The 18,835-nt window shown below is 38.3% G+C and overlaps 1 protein-coding gene across 3 annotated transcripts; it reads right to left on the bottom strand.

The window, feature by feature from the left end:
- Nucleotides 1-1,911: 1,911 nt before the first annotated feature.
- LOC131218665 (guanosine nucleotide diphosphate dissociation inhibitor At5g09550) lies at nt 1,912-18,807 on the bottom strand. 3 transcript variants are annotated; one of them, XM_058213339.1, is made up of 13 exons: nt 18,622-18,807; nt 15,828-15,890; nt 15,651-15,734; nt 14,222-14,329; nt 13,928-14,100; nt 12,534-12,645; nt 12,101-12,181; nt 11,966-12,028; nt 10,930-11,031; nt 10,708-10,832; nt 10,008-10,218; nt 9,563-9,637; nt 1,912-2,288 (listed from the first exon to the last, which is right to left on the bottom strand). In XM_058213339.1, exons 1-13 carry the CDS (start codon nt 18,706-18,708, stop codon nt 2,226-2,228), a joined length of 1,347 nt encoding a protein of 448 aa, XP_058069322.1. In that variant the 5' UTR covers nt 18,709-18,807; the 3' UTR covers nt 1,912-2,225. The 3 variants fall into 3 exon arrangements, with proteins under 3 accessions (XP_058069322.1, XP_058069323.1, XP_058069321.1); XM_058213340.1 differs by lacking the exon at nt 9,563-9,637 and adding an exon at nt 4,576-4,650; XM_058213338.1 differs by lacking the exon at nt 1,912-2,288 and adding an exon at nt 6,899-7,275 and having other exon boundaries at nt 18,622-18,806.
- Nucleotides 18,808-18,835: the final 28 nt, after the last annotated feature.

The following is an 18,835-nucleotide window of genomic DNA, read 5'->3' as shown; positions in this document are numbered from 1 at the left end:
TTGGAGCCCGGGCCCAACCTAGAAATTGATCAAGCCATGCATCCCATGCCCAACCCAGAAATTGATTTGAGCCATACATTCCATGCCCATTCCCAGTCCACAGCTTGAAAACAGATGGTGGAAAATTTTAGAAATTGAACATTTGTCATATATTAAGTGAAGTTAAGCGTCCAAATTTTGGAACCCACTGTAGATAGGTTATCATTATATTGATTAAATGATTCTAATCTCGTAACCTCTGACAGGCATTTATTTGTTGGAATCTGGCCTCCTATGCCGAGCTAGAGCATCGTACCATATATCAGACATGGGTAATTCAAGTTGTGAATCCGACAAATTGAAAAGAGAACTAAATGAGACTAACTACCGAACAAATTGAGGAATTCTGAAATATGTTGAATTGCAAACTGTGAATTTAAATCCGAATAAACTGAACTGTGATTCAGTTAACTATGATCCAAAATGTCCAAACTGAAAGGCCCACTGTGGATGGAGCATGGACTGAAATCACATTGATCAAAGTTTCTTAAATCGGTGTCTGTCAAATGAACAACTAAGGGGTCATTTGGATGCCTGTAAATGAGGCAATAAATCATTTACAACTTGTGTTTGGATGGCCAGACTGTAAATGATTTACAGCTTTTTGCCCCTTCTCATTTACAAGCAAAAACTAAGGATTTCATTTACAACTTGTCAGACTCCAACGGCTCTTTCTTTGAATGCATTGCTGTAAAGGAGAGATCTCCCTCTCTCCTTTGTCTCTAAGAACTCCAACATCTCTCTCTCTCTCTCTCTCTCTCTCTCTCTCTCTCTCTCTCTCTCTCTCTCTCTCTCTCCCCCAATGGCAGCAGATATTGCTACCAGCCCCCTCTTGATTATTCCCATGACGTGCCGAGAGTCCTGCCCATTTGATCGATTGGATTTTCAACGGTCCTTGAATTGTCCAAGAATGACATTATATATATATATATAGCAAAGCCTTCTTGGTGTATCCACAGAATTCAACTCACTGATGCTGCCCCTCATAGATAGTTTGAACTGCATTCACAAACCACAGCTAACTCAGCTCATTTTTTTGGGGACTGACTTCAGTGCAATGGGTGCACACTTGATTGATCACTCATTTGAGTTCGATGCGACTCATCCGAGTTTACTTGGTCTGTGTTGAGTCTAATTTGTTTAGGCACCAGAAAATCAGGACTTGGCCTGACTCAGCTGAGTCAGACCGAGTCGGTCCATGTCTCCAAATCTCAAAAACCATTCACAGAGGATAGGAATCCAACTTGTACACCTCCAAACAGGTGGATACTCAGATCCTATTTATAAGGGTGCTGGAATTCCCACCCACCGGATTTGAACATCAGACTCCCCCACACAGCTACCTTTTGGCATGCTTCATGTTTTCAAACAGCGGATACAAGAAACACCCATGAACCAGAGATTACATCAAACAAAATTGTTCTACCTGTCCAATTCAACGGCATCTATTGAATGGCCACAATGAAAAACATCCAATGGTTCGAATTCAACCCACAAGATGCCCATTAATCAGGTTGTTGTTGTTCAATCAACCTGATTTCAAGCTTCTGCATCGACTGTGGGTCCCATGATTCAGGCAGCTCAGTTTGAGTTACATGTGTGCCATGTGTACAATTCTACACTAGTCTTCCATACATGCCATGGCTCGAAAATCAGGCTCGTCCACTGAACATAGGAGCCACATTTTACTAAAAGCTGGACAGTTAAAAGAATTGATGAATCATTTTACATAAAAATGTCCTAAATTACCCATGTTGTCCACTTAATGATTGGTTAAGCCCACCCGATGAACCGCCGTGATCTTGCCCTCACAATTAGCTAGAGGAGGATCATCGATTAAGTGGGGCTCCAAGCACACAAGATCAGAAAACCTTGTTCCAAAAAAATATCATGAGGATTTTATTAACAGGCCCAGAAGCATATGCAAATCTAATCAGCAAACTTCTGTCAGAAGCTGCAATTTGAAATTCAGTAGCAATACTGACCAAATCAAGATTCGTACGGTTTAAATCAGAAATGAGAAAAAATTAATAAATGAAAATAAAGAAAAGACTTCCAAGTTGGGAGCGAATTTCAAGCTTCTGACAGTGAATGAATTAATGGAATGATGGCAATGGAGAAGGAATATTTGGAATATTTTCGAAAGTCTTTCGCTAATACTTCGAGCCAGCAAGAAAGGAAGATATCTAAGACTGAGTTTCTTCAGCAGCAGCGCTGGCGGCACTCAGATCCACCGTTAGATCAAGGACCTAAACCACGGAAAAACAGAAAGAAAATTATTAGTTTAAAGAATTCATTGAGCTTTTTGATTAAATCGACAGGATACATTTCGAGATTGGGAATTAGTCACCCAAATTGTGATTAGGCCGAGTAGGGTATGAGTTGGCCTGAGTCATGTGGGAACAACAGGAAAGCGGTAAATGAATGCAAAAACTTCGTATCTACACCCGTCTGATCATCCATAGAAGCCGAGTACATAGTAATCACGACTCAGCTGGTGAATGAAAAAGGAACCAGCTGAATCATTTGGGTTGGATAGGAGTCACTAATCACATTGGAAATTCATACTCGTGACCTCCACCGAGTCAACTTGGTCGAATATCAAAACTATGATTGGAAGTACAGTCAGTGTACAGTGATTTCCTGGATAAAAGGAGGTTTGACTTGTTGCAATCATTGAATTTAAAGAACACTACCACGAGATACTACTGAGAAAGAAGGGCTAAAATTTGCAGATTTACATGGTTGAGGAATTATACTAGGACCCTCAACCCAAGGCTCTGCATTGGTTCTGATGAGTGGAACCCATGCTTCAATAATCCAGACCAATGGTCTGCATCTCATGACAATGGACAGACCATACACCGAAAATCTCTCTGATTGAAAGATCCTAACCACCAATCATGGGCCTCTTGCCACTTGAATGTGGGCCACTCCCATATTTATCTTTTCCCACAATTAGTTTCTAGGCAATAAATCAAAATGTTAGGAATTAAGATTGTTCTATGAAGGAAATTTTTCTATGCATAGTCCACCTACTGTAGGGCCCAGCAAACAAATGGCCCGGGACTGGATCACTGAAGCTGGGGACAACTATATTGTGAAAGACATCCGGTTGAGGATCATATAACCCACGAGGCCATGATCAAAATCCAAAGATTTATAGTTGCTCAATAATCCAAACTGCCATCAAGATAGAGTCATCTTCAGGCACTCTACACAAAATTAAGGTTCCGTGAGCCATCCCTTGATAAATTTCTAAACTTTCCCATCTTGGACACTTCCAGATAGAATCATCATCATCTTAGAACTTTCTCCCAGCAGTTTGGGGTTGTGTATTGAATGGTAGATTGGCAAATTCATGATCAGCTGCTCAGCAGACATCGACCTTCCTCTTTCACCTGGGCTCTTGGAACCAACCACTCACATGCTAACATAATCCCACCCCTGTATTGACCCCAGACCAACTATTACATGCACACCCCAAAAGACAAGTAATCAAAGTAGGGTAATGGAGGGGCAGTTGACAGGCAAGCCACAAGCCACAAAGCACATAGCACTGGCTCACGTGAAAAAGTCATGACAAGTAGTTAGCGGCATAAAATAGCAGGGAACCCAATGATACATGATTACCAAAACATCTCACATGCCAACATGGTTAGGCCCCACGATAGTTAGCAAACCTCCCTTTTATACTGTATTTTTTTTTTTAAATGCAAACCGTTTAAAAATCCATATATTTCAGAAGATAGGAAAAGAACTCATTTTTAGGCAAACCAAATTAAGGCACTTTTTTTTTTCCAAAAAATAAAAAACAAAAGAAAAAGAACTTTGTGGGGGTGATTTAAAAATAGAAATTGGTGGTCGCCACCACTGATTCAATTGAGTAAATGGTGGAAGATTTTGGTAGAGATGGATCAGTTTACATGTAGAATAATCGAAAAGGAAGGATTTAAGAGAGTTGAAGAATAATATTAACCCACTATTTGATTACCTATATACACAATTGCTTATGCATATAGATATTTAATCATTTTAATTGAAGTTCTTTACTTGACATATTTAGTCCTTTTTAAATTAAAAAAAAATTACATTTTGATTTATTGAATGAATTGGAACTGTATTAAACCTGAACTTTTCATTCTCTGTATTTTTGACATTTCCATTTTTTAATAAAAAATTTGACCATCTTTTTAATGGTTGAGTTGAAACTGAATTAAACCTGAACATTTCCTGTACCCCTTTTTTGCCATATGTCATTTCACTAAGAGTCCCACACTGCACCTTACCACAACTATTTCATGGTGCACACGGAGGGGAACTTGTGAACATTTACCTAGAACATGCAATGCTAGATGAACCCACTAAGCATGGGACATTTCCAAAAAGAGTAATGTTTTAAATTTCATACTGTTCTTTTTGGCCATTCACTAAATACCAAGTACTTATGCCACCTTGGAAAGTTAATGACTATTTGATCAGTTCAACAAATGCAGGCGTGATTCTAAGTCCATGAGAATTAAACAGCAAAATTACCTTTCCAGTTATCTGACTGTACATGTCGATCACATCTACCACTGTCGACTCGAAGTGTGTTGTTGCATCGTAACTCTGCAGGGAATTCCAATGACCACATCCAATTAATAAATGTTTTACTCCAAAACAAAAAGGGAAAGGCAATCCACTTTTCTGTGTGGTGCGATTTTATAGTGGCAGTGTCAAGTATGCCGCTCTGGTTCAGTCATAAAAAAGGCAGGGTTTGCACAATTTGGCCCGTTTGGATGGTGGGTGAATCCTGAATTTTTTGACTTCTTTTCTTCCAAAAGGGTTTGGATCTAAAACTATTGGATGTTTGGTTTGACTTCGTTGTGGAATATAGTCTTGGATATGAGTTCTTGGCTTTCTGCAAGAGCGAACGCTTGTTCACGCCACAACGGATAATTTGTAGGACTGAGTTTGAGGGTAATGAAGTTACCAACATTGAGAGATAGTGAAGTCATGGTTGCAGGGAGCTGCTGGGTTGTGCCGTGTGGTCACACAAGGCTTTGATACCAAGAAGAAAAATTGAAAAACGATGGAGATGTTTGAAACACAAAACTGCTGTCTTATTCTAGAAAAACGTGAACACTTGGCAATATTCTCAATGATATGCTCTGCATCTTGTCTGATTTCAAATTTCAAACACCACCAAAGAGGATCTGATCTGATTTGATTTGATTTGATTTGATCTGATTTGATTTTTTTCCTCCAATGTAGATTTCAAATTTCAAACACCACCAAAGAGGATCTGATTTGATCTGATTTGAATTTTTTCCTCCAACGTAGATTTGTCCTGCTGGATCTGGGTTGTGCTAATACAACTAAGGGGTCATTTGGATACCTGTAAATGAGGCAATAAATCATTTACAACTTGTGTTTGGATGGCCAGACTGTAAATGATTTACAGCTTTTTGCCCCTTCTCATCATTTGGATGCCTGTAAATGAGGCAATAAATCATTTACAACTTGTGTTTGGATGGCCAGACTGTAAATGATTTACGGCCTTTTGCCCCTTCTCATTTACAAGCAAAAACTAAGGATTTCATTTACAACTTTTCAGACTCCAACGGCTCTTTCTTTGAATGCATTGCTGTAAAGAAGAGATCTCCCTCTCTCCTTTGTCTCTAAGAACTCCAACATCTCTCTCTCTCTCTCTCTCTCTCTCTCTCTCTCTCTCTCTCTCTCTCTCTCTCTCTCTCTCTCTCTCCCAATGGCAGCAGATATTGCTACCAGCCCCCTCTTGATTATTCCCGTGACGTGCCGAGAGTCCTGCCCATTCGATCAATTGGATTTTCAACGGTCAGCAACATTGGTAGACATCATATATATATATATATATATATATATATATATATATATATATATATATATATATATAGCAAAGCCTTCTTGGTGTATCCGCAGAATTCAACTCACTGATGCTGCCCCTCATAGATAGTTTGAACTGCATTCACAAACCCCAGCTAACTCAGCTCATTTTTTTGGGGACTGACTTCAGTGCAATGGGTGCACACTTGATTGATCACTCATTTGAGTTCGATGCGACTCATCCGAGTTTACTTGGTCTGTGTCGAGTCTAATTTGTTTAGGCACCAGCAAATCAGGACTTGGCCTGACTCAGCTGAGTCAGACTCAACGAGTCGGTCCATGTCTCCAAATCTCAAAAACCATCACAGAGGGTAGGAATCCAACTCGTACACCTCCAAACAGGTGGATACTCAGATCCTATTTATAAGGGCGCTGGAATTCCCACCCACCGGATTTGAACATCAGACTCCCCTGCACAGCAACCTTTTGGCATGCTTCATGTTTTCAAACAGCGGATACAAGAAACACCCATGAACCAGAAATTACATCAAACAAAATTGTTCTACCTGTCCAATTCAACGGCATCTATTGAATGGCCACAATGAAAAACATCCAATGGTTTGAATTCAATCCACAAGATGCCCATTAATCAGGTTGTTGTTGTTCAATCAACCTGATTTCAAGCTTCTGCATCGACTGTGGGTCCCATGATTCAGGCGACTCAGTTTGAGTTACATGTGTGCCATGTGTACAATTCTACACTAGTCTTCCATACATGCCATGGCTAGAAAATCAGGCTCGTCCACTGAACATAGGAGCCACATTTTACTAAAAGCTGGACAGTTAAAAGAATTGATGAATCATTTTACATAAAAATGTCCTAAATTACCCATGTTGTCCACTTAATGATTGGTTAAGCCCACCCGATGAACTGCCGTGATCTTGCCCTCACAATTAGATAGAGGAGGATCATTGATTAAGTGGGGCTCCAAGCACACAAGATCAGAAAACCTTGTTCCAAAAAAATATCATGAGGATTTTATTAACAGGCCCAGAAGCATATGCAAATCTAATCAGCAAACTTCTGTCAGAAGCTGCAATTTGAAATTCAGTAGCAATACTGACCAAATCAAGATTCCTATGGTTTAAATCAGAAATGAGAAAAAATTAATAAATGAAAATAAAGAAAAGACTTCCAAGTTGGGAGCGAATTTCAAGCTTCTGACAGTGAATGAATTAATGGAATGATGGCAATGGAGAAGGAATATTTGGAATATTTTCGAAAGTCTTTTGCAAATACTTCGAGCCAGTAAGAAAGGAAGATATCTAAGACTGAGCTTCTTCAGCAGCAGCGCTGGCGGCACTCAGATCCACCGTTAGATCGAGGACCTAAACCACGGAAAAACAGAAAGAAAATTATTAGTTTAAAGAATTCATTGTGCTTTTTGATTAAATCGACAGGATACATTTCGAGATTGGGAATTAGTCACCCAAATTGTGATTAGGCCGAGTCGGGTATGAGTTGGTCTGAGTCATGTGGGCAACAACAGGAAAGCGGTAAATGAATGCAAAAAATTCGTATCTACACCCATCTGATCATCCATAGAAGCCGAGTACATAGTAATCAACGACTCAGCTGGTGAATGAAAAAGGAACCAGCTGAATCATTTGGGTTGGATAGGAGTCACTAATCACATAGGAAATTCATACTCGTGACCTCCACCGAGTCAACTTGGTCGAATATCAAAACTATGATTGGAAGTACAGCCAGTGTACAGAGATTTCCTGGATAAAAGGAGGTTTGACTTGTTGCAATCATTGAATTTAAAGAATACTACCACCAGATACTACTGAGAAAGAAGGGCTAAAATTTGCAGATTTACATGGTTGAGGAATTATGATAGGATCCTCAACCCAAGGCTCTGCATTGGTTCTGATGAGCGGAACCCATGCTTCAATAATCCAGACCAATGGTCTGCATCTCATGACAATGGACAGTCCATACACCGAAAATCTCCCTGATTGAAAGATCCTAACCACCAATCATTTGCCTCTTGCCACTTGAATGTGGGCCACTCCCATATTTATCTTTTCCCACCATTAGTTTCTAGGCAATAAATCAAAATGTTAGGAATTAAGATTGTTCTATGAAGGAAATTTTTCTATGCATAGTCCACCTACTGTAGGGCCCAGCAAACAAATGGCCCGGGACTGGATCACTGAACCTGGGAACAACTATATTGTGAAAGACATCCAGTTGAGGATCATATTACCCACGAGGCCACGATCAAAATCCAAAGATTTATAGTTGCTCAATAATCCAAACCGCCATCAAGATAGAGTCATCTTCAGGCACTCTACACAAAATTAAGGTTCCGGGAGCCATCCCTTGATAAATTTCTAAACTTTCCCATCTTGGACACTTCCAGATAGAATCATCATCATCTTAGAACTTTCTCCCAGCAGTTTGGGGTTGTGTATTGAATGGTAGATTGGCAAATTCATGATCAGCTGCTCAGCAGACATCGACCTTCCTCTTTCACCTTGGCTCTTGGAACCAACCACTCACATGCCAACATAATCCCACCCCTGTATTGACCCCAGACCAACTATTACATGCACACCCCAAAAGGCAAGCAATCAAAGTAGGGTAATAGAGGGGCAGTTGACAGAGAAGCCACAAGCCACAAAGCACATAGCACTGGCTCACGTGAAAAAGTCATGACAAGTAGTTAGCGGCATAAAATAGCAGGGAACCCAATGATGCATGATTACCAAAACATCTCACATGCCAACATGGTTAGGCCCCACGATAGTTAGGAAACCTCCCTTTTAAACTGTATTTTTTTAAAAAAATGCAAACCGTTTAAAAATCCATATATTTCAGAAGATAGGAAAAGAACTCATTTTTAGGCAAACCAAATTAAGGCACCTTTTTTTTCCAAAAAATAAAAAACAAAAGAAAAAGAACTTTGTGGGGGTGATTTAAAAATAGAAATTGGTGGTCACCACCACTGATTCAATTGAGTAAATGGTGGAAGATTTTGGTAGAGATGGATCAGTTTACATGTAGATTAATCGAAAAGGAAGGATTTAAGAGAGTTGAAGAATAATATTAACCCACTATTTGATTACCTATATACACAATTGCTTATGCATATAGATATTTAATCATTTTAATTGAAGTTCTTTACTTGACATATTAAGTCCTTTTTTAAAAAAAAAATTTACATTTTGATTTATTGAATGAATTGGAACTGTATTAAACCTGAACTTTTCATTCTCTGTATTTTTGACATTTCCATTTTTTAATAAAAAATTTGACCATCTTTTTAATGGTTGAGTTGAAACTGAATTAAACCTGAACATTTCCTGTACCCCTTTTTTGCCATATGTCGTTTCACTAAGAGTCCCACACTGCACCTTACCACCAACTATTTCATGGTGCACACGGAGGGGAACTTGTGAACATTTACCTAGAACATGCAATGCTAGATGAACCCACTAAGCATGGGACATTTCCAAAAATAGTAATGTTTTAAATTTCATACTGTTCTTTTTGGCCATTCACTAAATACCAAGTACTTATGCCACCTTGGAAAGTTAATGACTATTTGATCAGTTCAACAAATGCACGCATGATTCTAAGTCTATGAGAATTAAACAGCAAAATTACCTTTCCGGTTATCTGACTGTACATGTCGATCACATCTACCACTGTGGACTCGAAGTGTGTTGTTGCATCATAACTCTGCAGGGAATTCCAGTGACCACATCCAATTAATAACTGTTTAACTCCAAAACAAAAAGGGAAAGCCAAACCACTTTTCTGTGTGGTGGGATTTTATAGTGGCAGTGTTAAGTATGCCGCTCTGGTTCAGTCATAAAAAAGGCAGGGTTTGCACAATTTGGCCCGTTTGGATGGTGGGTGAATCCTGAATTTTTTGACTTCTTTTCTTCCAAAAGGGTTTGGATCTGAAACTATTGGATGTTTGGTTTGACTTCGTTGTGGAATATAGTCTTGGATATGAGTATTCTCAAAATGGTACAAAATTCAGCATTCATCAAACTTATGGTGATGAGAACAAAGTCTATAAAGAAGAACAAATGCATATACTTACAGTAGATATGAAGCAATTGTCGTCGACATTCTTGTTGGAAGGTTCATATCTGTCATAGATGTCAAAAAATGTCTCCTCTACGGGTCCGAGTAGCTCGATTCCAGGCTTCAGTTCTACCTCAGGCTGGTCGGTCTCTGCTTCGGTAGAAACAAATGCAATGTATTTTCCTTTTGGAGCTACATTGTGAGCATAGGAGCAGCAGAACAAGTACCTGTCATCAGGGTGAAAATCCAAGACCACTTTTAACAGAGGTGTTATGATGCTCGGTCAATTGAAGTGACATCTTTTGTTAAACCTTGCATCCTTACAGGTGGGACCCACATTTGGCAAGCTAGTCTGTTCATCCTATTGGTTCCATCATTGAATTGGGCACACACAGATCTCTCCCTCATCGGAAGATCCTATTCATGGGATGGCTGGCTTGAAAATGGACAGTTATAGCTGAAAAACCATGCCTAAGATGGTATCATCTTGTGGGAGAGATTTTTGAGGTTAACCCCATCCACAATTGGCCCCACCATTCAATCAGTTTGGATGACCAAAAGGAGGGCCCCACCATATAGAAAAGGCTTCAATATTCAGGCCATTACTGACCCCACAGAATTTAGAAGTTATAATTAGTTGGGACCTGAGACGAGTGCATATACATGGAAACAAACATACAAATACAAGTCACTGTGAGAAAATACTGAGGTCATACATATCTGATTTACGTCCCAGCTGTTTTTGTGGCAGAATAACCTGCACTGAATGAGAGTCACTGGTATTTGGAATGGGATGATTCATAATACATATTGCGCGAGCTACTCTTCCGACCTTTTGAACCTGTTGGAATTAGTGGGTTACAATCCAAAGGACCATTTTAGAAAACCAAGGCAACAGTTAAATCACTACACTGAACTAGAATCATTTGTAACCATACCTTGTCAGGCAAATAAGAAGGATCACAAACAACCTTCTTGCATTTAGCAGTTTCTCCCTCAGATGTCACACCAAAAGCTTTTCCACTTGCATCAAACTCTACCTGTAATACTGGCATCAGATACTCATAGGAGGTGCTGGTGCTAGTTAATTTATAAACAAGAAAAGAATCAGAGAGCAAAAAGATCTGCTAACCATTAGCAAATCAGGCAATATACATATACATTTATACATACAGGAGAATGTTCCAGCGCACCTAGTGCATAGAAACCTTCCATAATTTAGTTGTATTTGCACACGTACGTATCCATATAACCGATCTGGACTGTATATTCAGTGAGATCAACTTTTCATAGGCTACTTCAGAAAAATCATGCTGATTGGATGATTTTAACCATCTGTAAGATAACCCTTTCAACACAGAGAACTGATTACTGACAACAACTTGTTTGTAATGTACCTACAACCCCGCTTTACAAGCATTTTCCCTTCAAAACATATTTGATATTTCCGAGGGAATTTGGAAATCAAAATTCTGAATTGTAGCACAGAACAGGTTGTAGGTGATCTGTCCTCTTTAATATAACCATCTGTTTCTCAAGTAATCATTTGGATGGTCAATATTGTCTGACCAAAGTGACTCAAGAACCATAAGCAATACAAGGTGAGGTCCACCGATTGAATGGTTGACATTGATGACTGGGCCTATTATCTATAAATGGTCTTGGCCATTCATTTTTTTGCAGGCTATGGATCAGCAGTTAGGATGATCTATCTGCATGGTTTTTTCAGCGCAGCCTATGAGAGTGGGTTGGACTAAATGGAAATTCCCCATGGGTGTAAAATGCAACTAGGTACACAGGAAGGATCCCATGTTCTTATTTCTGGAACATTCTCCACACACATGCATCCTGATAGGAGTGTGCCATGACTGATTCTGTTTATGGGATAGAAATCATAGAATTGCAAGAACTTTGGGATTTTAAAAGATTTGAAGGTTAACAAAAAAAAAAAAAAAAAAACCAAAACAAACAAACCTTGCACTCTGGCTTGTTAAGCATGTAGGTGCCACCATAAACAGCACTTAGACGAGCAAATGCCTGAAATTTACAACATATTAACGAAGCATTTGGTAAACTTCCATACAAGCACAGGTATGGGCAGAAACATACCTGAGGGAGCTCTCCCAGTCCGTACATTGGGTAAATATATGGAGAACCTCCTTGAAAGCGTGCCAAGGACTCTGCGTAAAGCTAAATAAACAAAGGACTAGATAATTAGCAGCTCAAATATTTCTTCAATTATACAAAAATTGAGAAAATAATGAAGATTTATTCATCCACAAACAATTGTTTGGTTACTTTTGCTAACATTATTTTTAATTTTCTTATGGAAGAAATTTTATATTTAGTAGGATTCATCAATTGCAAACTGGATATCTGAAATGAAACATGTGAGTAGAAAATGTGAGAATCAATACAACAATCTCAAAGTGAATTAAGAAAGTTAAAGAGGTTAATTATGTAACCTTTGAACCCCAAAATACTTGGTTTTCAATAGCAAGACCAGTACTCTTTATTTAAATGGAAACATTAGCCTTGTTACCTTCATCCTCTTTATAGTATCCATCGCAGGCTCATCCAAGTAGTGATCATCTCTATGAAGCGCCACAGCATGTCCAATAAAATCAACTGTATTGTCTTCTAACCCATATTTCCTACATAAAAAAGTAAAGCTCATCTGATCCTCATCATGCATTTGAATGTAGATAACATGCAAAATTGCAGCCTAAGAAATCTGTTTCCAAATCGCGAAACCCAGAAAAAGTTCAAAATGTATGCATGCATAATACAAGCTTTCATTAAGTCTCCCTCACTGTTAGTGCCACGGGCCCTTGACACATTTTGAAAACCTTTCATTATCAATATACATAATTCATTTATCAAGTGAAACACATTGCATTTTAAAAGAAAGAAATGACAAGGAAAGTAAGTAGAAGTGTTGGAAATGGGTAGTATCAAGTTCTGATATGGTATCATTTCAAATAAAAATATTTGCACGAAATAGGAAAAATTAAGTCACTATCCTTAAAGAATATAATGCTCACAGGTTAAATGCACCTAAAAGAAATAAATAATGCATCAAATACCAACTCAGGTTAAATGCACCTAAAAGAAATAAATAATGCATCAAATACCAACTCAGTACAAGTCAATAAACTAGGAACGTGGGTGGAAGTAGTAAGAGAAGACTTGATGACCTACTAACTGAAGTTATGGCCGTCGAAAGAGTGGAAAAGGATTCATGTAGCTGACCCCAATTAGTTGGAATAAGGCTTTAGATAGTGGTAGAGGTGGTGGTGGTGATGATGATAAGTCAATAAACTATTAAAAGTTTGTTTGAATGTACTATTAAGCTTAATTGCAACAACACATTCAGTAAAGTTGAAATGAACAAGTTGGAATTTTCTATCTTACCATTAAACATGCTTTTGGGCATACCACTGAACTGATTAAGTTTTATATATATATATATATATATATATATATATATATATATATATATATTCTGCATTTATTTGATTGAACTGATTGAGTTCAATAAAGTGGAAATTAGCAAATTGGATGTCCCTAACCTAGTATTTGCATCAAGGGGATCCAAACTATAATCATGTTACTTTCAAGCTGGACTATAAAGGAATAAGTGATTGCAATTTGAGGGCTAGTTCCTCATTTTGAATATTGAGGACACGTCCAATTTTCTCATACCTCTATTGAACTTATGATTTTTAAATTTTCATTTCAATACAATAATCTATCCAAATTGAGTAAAACTGTAACATAAATAACAAATCATCAAATTAAAATACACAGCAATAACTTTAACGCAAGCCGAATGAAACGTCATTGGCTACAGGGCCAAACCAGCGCATGCATTAACAACTAGCTCAGCAGGTACAAGTTAACAGAGCATAACAAGGATAAAGATGAGATAAATACGAAATAACTTCTCTTGTTGTAACTTTTGTGAGGTCCAGCCCTTCATGTGATTTTGGATCACTCTCCTCAAAATCTTGCACGTAAATGAAGAACTTCCTAGCACGACGCTTTTCAAAGAGACCCATTAGTTGGGATTTCAGTGCTTCCACATCAGTAGCTGGAACTTTGTAAATCTGGTGATTACAGTAAAATGTAAACATGGATTAACCCAAATGACATGATTGACATTTAATTATAATTCTACAATAGGTTAAATAAAAATATTAGGAACTAGGAAAATCAAACTGGCCGTACTTTTCCTTTATTGTAGACAAAACTACCATCAACGGCCTTAAAGTTCAGATATTTAGTAACATCAGTATGGATGAGAACACGGACCAGAGTGCCATTGGCCATCATGAACTGCCGAAGGAAACAGAAAACACACGTTGTCAGAGTTACATGGAGAACTAAAGAGAGAAAATCCATATTAAATGCAAGAAGTTCCATCATATCCAAGTTTTAAAGACTGACCATTTAATAGAGAACAACATGAAAGTAAATAAACTTGATTTAAGTATTCGGAATTTGATGAGCAGCTAACCACAACATAAAACTCATAGCAAACAAATGAAATGCAATAAACTGTCACACAATTTTAATGTACTGGAACTTATTGAAGATTCTACTTGCACACCATCAATGAGTAAAGACTAGGGTCCATGACAATCCCAAGAAAGTGGTCCTACCAATCACGGACCTTATCAAAATATGAACCGATATATTTTATTGATAATATAGAAAAAATGTAAAAAGAATTACATGGCCAAGAGACGGACTAGCAGATTGGATCATCTGTATAAGGTTTAATGAATAAATTTAACCAAATGGTATCTCAATTTGCAAGTTCAAAATTTTTCTGACTTTCTAAAGTTACAAGTTCAATTTCCGGAGCTCTAAAATTGTACGTCTTTTATTGGTAGCAAACATAATTGTTTCAAGCCAAGTTGCCTAGGTGTACCTTTATTGATTCCTATAGCCCCAGCTAAGCAACTTTGAGAATGTATGGTTCACGGCATGAAACATAGAATTTAAGAAATACGGATAGAAAATATTTAATATTTTAGGATATGGATATAGAAAAGTAATCCAGTTGACTCCAAGCACTGTAAGTTCTAGTTTTTCTAGTTGCATCTTCTAGTTGCATCAGGACACTTGAACAACCCGATCAATCAATCTAGGCTGCCCGTTAGCTCTGGTACAGTTATAGTGAGCTACTTTGCAAAAAATCACACTGATGAACAATTCTAACCATCCAATCGATAGCTTATAAAATGGATGGTTCTGATCATTTCTGAAAATATGTGTCCAATTGACAATCTGAACTGCCTATTTGTTGAAACACATCTTGGATTTCTTATGGTTCCTAATAATCATTTTTGTTACACAATCCTAACCATAAAACATCCCATCCATGGCTTGGAAAATGTATGGTTATAAGAAAGGACAACCCGGACGGATTGGATCATCTGATAAGTGTGATTTTCACAAGGTAGCCAATGAAATTTGTCTACACCTAAGGGACAGACCAGATCCATCAATTGGACTAGCTAAGTGGCTTAATGCAACTAGGAGAATTATAACTTTAGTGCTCTATGAGCACTGTATTCCGAAGCACTGAATCACCTCTCATAGATACAAGCTCCTTGTGAAATAGACCAAGCACAACCCAAAAATCAAGTACCTTTGGGATCATATCGACATTGTACTCCCTGCTTGAGCCCAAATTTTCCGGAGGCTTATCATTGCTCCTAAACCGCTTCCAAAGCTACATATGTGAAAAAAATAAAATAATGAGATGATTCCAAGGATGAAGTGGTTATCAAACAATATGGCGTGTTAAAATCAATCACAGAAACACCTGAGTGAGATTAAGTGAGGTTGACTCTCCTCCATAGTAGTCATTCCTATCCATATGAAGTACCTGTTTCAAACAGTTACACAAAAATCAGAACTCAAGAGGTCATTTATGAATAAATTACAATGATAATGGATATTTATGACAAGCAAGTGGAAGGGAAACTATGTCATAAGTATGGTTTCCTCAGGTTCAGAGTTTGTAAAAGCAAGGCCCACAATTTGGTGATTTAGACTGTACATATGACAGGCCCCACAGTGGATGGATTGTGCCCCGAAAAATCTCCTTGATAGGTCATTCCTAACTCATCAATCGGTGGTCTGAAAATCTGAAAACAGTTGTGGCATCAACAAATTTCTATATCTTGAGATAACCATTTTGGTTCGAGGAGAGCATCAAGCAGCCCAAATTTCAGTGAAGGGGTGGATTTATTTTTTTAAAAAAAACTTAATTATAATTGTATAAAAGCCCAAGCCTGGTTTGCATCTGTCTTACTTAAAAGGAAGAAGGCTTCTTAGTTCATAAATACACCAATCAAACACCATGTTCTTTCTATTCAGCCATATCAAGGGATCAACCAGAAACCAATGAAATTGGATGCCTTTCAGAGGAACTATATGATCCCTGACATGAGAATATGTGATGACCCTAGTTCCTCAGATTGTGCAATTTGGCCCATGTTTTGTGATCCAGACATCTGAAACTCTCCCACATTGGAAGATCCTAACTATCCAATCTTTGGCCTTTCTTCCTGTTGAGAATGGACTGTATTTGTGTGTGTGTGTGTGTGTGTGTGTGTGTGTGTGTGTGTGTGTGTTTTCCTGGATTGTTGACTTGCAAGACACCAACATTAGCATTAGGATTACTCCTACCCAGAGATTTTCAGGTACAGCTCATCTACAGCGGGCCCATCAGGTCAACTTTCTGGATCATCAAACTACAGGCAAACTGATATGAACTGAGGAACCAAGGATACTATACACATCCTCGGGTCACATATCATATTCTTCCTTATCAAGTGCTAGGTGAAGGACATTTTTAACTCTTTTTTTTTTTTTTTTTGGGATTCAGAAGAAGGAAACATAGTTCCAAGAAACTGGAATTCCTTGTGTTTCCATCATCAACGTCATCATTGTTGTCTTGTTCCAGCTATTTGGCCCTTGGGTTTACAAATCTTGTTTCTCCACGTGATAGAGGATTCTTTGTCTTTGAGAAGGATAAAGGAGAACAGTGTTAATTATCAGCAAAAAAAAAAAACCCCTGCAATTTCCTTCTATCATAGGTAGCATCATCATCATCGACGTCATAATTATCATGTAAGCCTTATCCTAACTAATTGGGACTGGCTACATGAATCCTCTTTCCATCATTCCACTATCAAATACTTCGAGTCATAAATAATTTATGTGGTGATCCCAATAAAAGAGATTCAGATCCACACTGGCAAGGCTCATACAGATCACAAACAGATTAGGGAGAGCTCCATTGGTAGCTAGAATAACGGTGGGGTTCCTTTCACCAAAGAACCCAGCTAAGGATCTGATCTAGTAACCGAATCCTACTGTTGCAACACATTCCAATATTCTCCATGGCTTGAGAGTCTGTTTGGTACAATCATCAGGTTGGGAACACTTGTATGATGAATCTGGACTGTTGGTTAATCCTCTTCAACTGATCATATTTTTTCATGCCTGACCCATGTGAGAACTGGACTGACCTGATTTTTTGTGCCATGGCAAAGATAGTGAGTCCCACCTGATGAATGTCGCTAATTGGCCATAGCAGGATTTGAAATCCTACTCTTGCAGGTAGCCCCTTAGCAACTCCTTCACCAAATTGAAAACATCGGTCTAAAAGATGGATTTAATCCTACCAAATGAAGAAATTTGATTTGCATTAAGCAAGGCTAAGATGAAATTTCATAAAGCTTTCAATCACCCATCTCTCAAATCTGGCAATAAGTATGTACTTAAAACAGGATGATCCTGAATCCACCCAGATCAAGATCTTGGTTCAAATCTTCAGAGCTGGCATAGAATAACGAATGTGACTATGGATGAAGTGTTGTCCAAAACTTCAACGGCATCGGGACCATTCATCTGGTGAGAAATCACGTCAATGGACCAATCTCAAAAATCAAGGGAGGCATGCAGCTACAAATGGACATCTACTAAAGCTTCTGAGAGTACGATCAATGGCCCACATTAAACAAGCTAAAACTCACAAGATCGGATTTTTAGGTTAGTCTAACCACTGCTATTTTTGTGCTATTCACGATCCACATGATGGTGCACCAGATCAATGGCCATAATCAACTTACAAAAGCTACACGTGTATAGTGTGGATTGAACCACCTGGGTATCATAGTAGCATTTCTCAGCCAAAAGTCCTCGACTTCTTCATAAAAAGAAAAAAGGAAAAAAAAAAGAGAAGATCTATAAATTATACAAGGAATCAAATAAAAGATAGAAATATCACCATTCTATGATTTTTTATTTTTTATTTTTAAAAAGGGAAATCGAATACAAATCCAGAATCATCAAAACCACTCGAAATTCAGCTGAATAAAAAGCACCAAACCAATAACAGAAACACAGGAAATGATCGAAAGATCTCTGATCAAACAGATCTCGCGCACAGGATTCATTACCAAAAAAAGAAATTGTCACCATACAAACTGAAATCCGAGCTTTCATCACCGACAATCATTAACAGAAAAAACAGAACAGAACGTTCGATCTTGAATGATAGAGAACAGAGAAAAGGAATATGAGAGAATGACATAGAGGGATTATACCTTGAGCCCGTCTACAGAGAGAAGGCCACTGAGAATGCATTCTTTCAGGCCGGTGCCGAGAACGATGACGTCGTATTCCTCATCCATGGCGGACTGAGTTGCAAAGAGATTTCTGAGAGAGAGAGAGAGAGAGAGAGAGAGAGAGAGAGAGAGAGAGAGTCGGGCTTTTGTTATAAGATGAGAGCAGGTCTCCAGCGGGACGTCACGAGATTAC

The sequence above is a fragment of the Magnolia sinica genome, chromosome 11 (assembly GCF_029962835.1).
Source record: "Magnolia sinica isolate HGM2019 chromosome 11, MsV1, whole genome shotgun sequence".
Taxonomy (NCBI): Eukaryota; Viridiplantae; Streptophyta; class Magnoliopsida; order Magnoliales; family Magnoliaceae; genus Magnolia; species Magnolia sinica.
This window is presented reverse-complemented; position numbering and strand designations above follow the sequence as displayed.